Genomic DNA, 2,825 nt, shown 5'->3' on the forward strand with positions numbered 1-2,825 from the left:
TATTTATATTTATGTTTTACTGTTAGCTGTTAGCTTAAAATCCTATGTCGTTGTCTCATACATTTATTTTACTATCAGCTGTAGAGTGTCCACAAGGTGTGAATATCACTAACTCTGATGATGTAACAGAATCAAGAATATTTGGTGAAGATTTTAGTTTTAACTGTTCAGTTGGCTCCACTAAGAATGGTGAGACGGGTACTCTGAGGTGTGGTGTAAATGGTACTTGGACAGAACAACAAGCTTGTCCAGGTAACAGTTTCAACTTTTAAAATTGCGAAATAGTAAGACTTTATAGGGATAAGGGAGGTAATGCGATCGATTAAGGATCCAACCCTCCCTTCCCCGAAATCTAATGATGTAACAGAATCCAGAATATTTGGTGATAATTTTAGTTTTAAATGCTCCCTGATTGGACTGACGGGTATACATCTTTTTACTACTGAAGTTAGGGTAATGGTAGGTTTAGGATATTATAAAATATATACATCTTTTTACTACTGAAGTTAGGGTAATGGTAGGTTTAGGATATTATAAAATATATACATCTTTTTACTACTGAAGTTAGGGTAATGGTAGGTTTAGGATATTATAAAATATATACAACTTTTTACTACTGAAGTTAGGGTAATGGTAGGTTTAGGATATTATAAAATATATACATCTTTACTACTGAACAAAATGGTTGTCTGCCAAAGCCATTTTTCTAGTAAAAATCTCATTATAACTTTAAAATGCAATTTTTCACCGATGTAGCAGGTCAGATACTCACTGCTCCAGTTTTATTTTGTTTGATAAATTATATTGGTGATTTTGATAGTGGGTACCTGGTGTTAACAGCTTGAAGTTTTGAGAGAGACATTTGTTTTGCAAATTTTCATTTTTTGACATCGACCTTAGATGATCCTAGCCCAAAACTCATTTTGGCAAAGAATTTATGTAAGATGTTATGTAATACTTTAATTTGTATTTCAGGATGTTACAAGTTTTTGAATAAAACATGTTTAGCACCGAGTTTCTTTTACTATGATGATTACACGTCAACTGAAGATGACCAATGTGATGAAGATTGTAATTCTATTACTGGGTGTACCGCTTCATTATATGAAAGCAATAATTGTAATTTTTACACAGCTCCGATCATCTTTGTGTCATATGATCTAGATCTAAATCAATGCATTGAAAAGTGTAAGGAGAGGAGTGACTGTGTAACATTGAACTTAAAGACAGGTATTAGCAATGAATGCTTTTTATTTAACGTTACCCTGGCTGAACTACCTGATGGTTCGACAACTGAAAATGACAGATGTACCATAGTAGAAAAAATATGTTAATTAAAACATGTTATCATTATTTTTTTACTTTACTTTTCGTAACAGAACTAACCTGAAATTTGGGTGGTGGGTTGACTCACTAGTGAAATGTTGGGAAGCTAATGAGGTTCCTTACTCCCAAAAATGAGCAAAACATTTATGTTTATTCATCAGTGGACTCACCTAGTGTTAAAACTTTACAACAGAATTCTCTCATATGACCCGATAAATCAATAAAACTACAACAGTAATTATTGAAAAAAAGATAAATATTGAAAAATGCTTAATATTTTTAAGCGTTTTTCAATAATTACTTAGTTTAAAGATGGGCTCCCTTATTTTCATTTATGAAAATGAAAATAGTAATACTTATATGAATAGAAAGTAGATGTGTTTTAATGACTTGGAAAAATACCAGTTTGTCTCACATGTCCATAATCAATTCATAATTAGCTAAATTAGAAGAGAGATCAAGAAAGGTCAAAAATTCTTTTTTGTTTATCCAGACGGTACATACATTGACAATTATGATTGGTTAAAACTCGTAATTATATGCAATAAGAACATAATGATATGATTAAGAATACATGATAACTCATTAGAAACACAAATTAATCAAATAGTTTGCTTAATTTGGCACTAGAAAATAAGGAAACCTATCTTTAATGGATCTATTTTCATAAATAGGGTGCATGTTATTTTGTTAAGGCACCAGGTAAGTCCACTATGAATTTAGACTCATTTTGGCCAAGTTAGAGAATTTATATTTTATGTGCATTCTTGGAGGGGGTAACCTAGCTATTCAGATGTATACGGATGGGATATTACCATTTTAATCATACCCGTAGCTTAACAATCTCGGGGCTTGGCTTCTGCATTTTTTTAAGGAGGGCTTAAGTTTTTAACTTTTTGACAAAACAAAGTTGGGCTTAGAAATAGCTTAAAATGTGCTTTGTTGAAATATTACAGCCTATATAAATATAGCTTGCCAGGCAAGGTAACATACGCCCACTGATAGCTTTGATTGTAAGTACAAGTCTTTGTTTGCTTCCCATTCAATTGTAGCCTGTAGAGTCTGCACGAGTTGCCCAATATAGCTAATAGAGTGAAACGTCAAGTCAGACACGATATTTCGGTGAAAAATTATCCAATCATCACGAAATAACTCATACTAAATATCGGAATCTATATTTGACACCAGCCTCTATTTACTTGAGGTCGGCTGTTGCCCTATCTAATTCCATTTTACAAAAATAATTTCCTCAAAGTTCCGAATTATTTCCAAAAACAGCAGTAGTACTAGAGCTTACAGATGGGACGCACGGGGATTCCCCCATTCCATTTCATTCCATGGGGAAAGTGTGTCCAATCTGTAAGCTCCCAAAAAAAACCTAAACACGATACATTCCATCAATTCCCTCCCCAAAAAAACCCCTAAACTCCCTACATTTCATAAATTATTACACCTATACTCCCTACATTTCTTACACCAAAAACACCTTCAATCAATTC

At 32.8% G+C, this 2,825-nt stretch overlaps 1 protein-coding gene across 1 annotated transcript in view; it reads left to right on the forward strand.

The window, feature by feature from the left end:
• The window catches only part of LOTGIDRAFT_175613 (hypothetical protein), a gene marked incomplete at both ends in the record, with an annotated part of 2,943 nt that extends 1,609 nt beyond the window's left edge, over positions 1–1,334 (forward strand). The window contains 2 exons of the mRNA XM_009057907.1: positions 79–252; positions 976–1,334. Coding sequence (XP_009056155.1) covers positions 79–252; positions 976–1,334 — 533 coding nt within the window. The remainder of the gene's footprint in view (positions 1–78; positions 253–975) is intronic.
• Between the last annotated feature and the right edge of the window lie 1,491 nt (positions 1,335–2,825).

The sequence above is a fragment of the Lottia gigantea genome (genome assembly GCF_000327385.1).
Source record: "Lottia gigantea unplaced genomic scaffold LOTGIsca_319, whole genome shotgun sequence".
NCBI lineage: Eukaryota > Metazoa > Mollusca > Gastropoda > Lottiidae > Lottia > Lottia gigantea.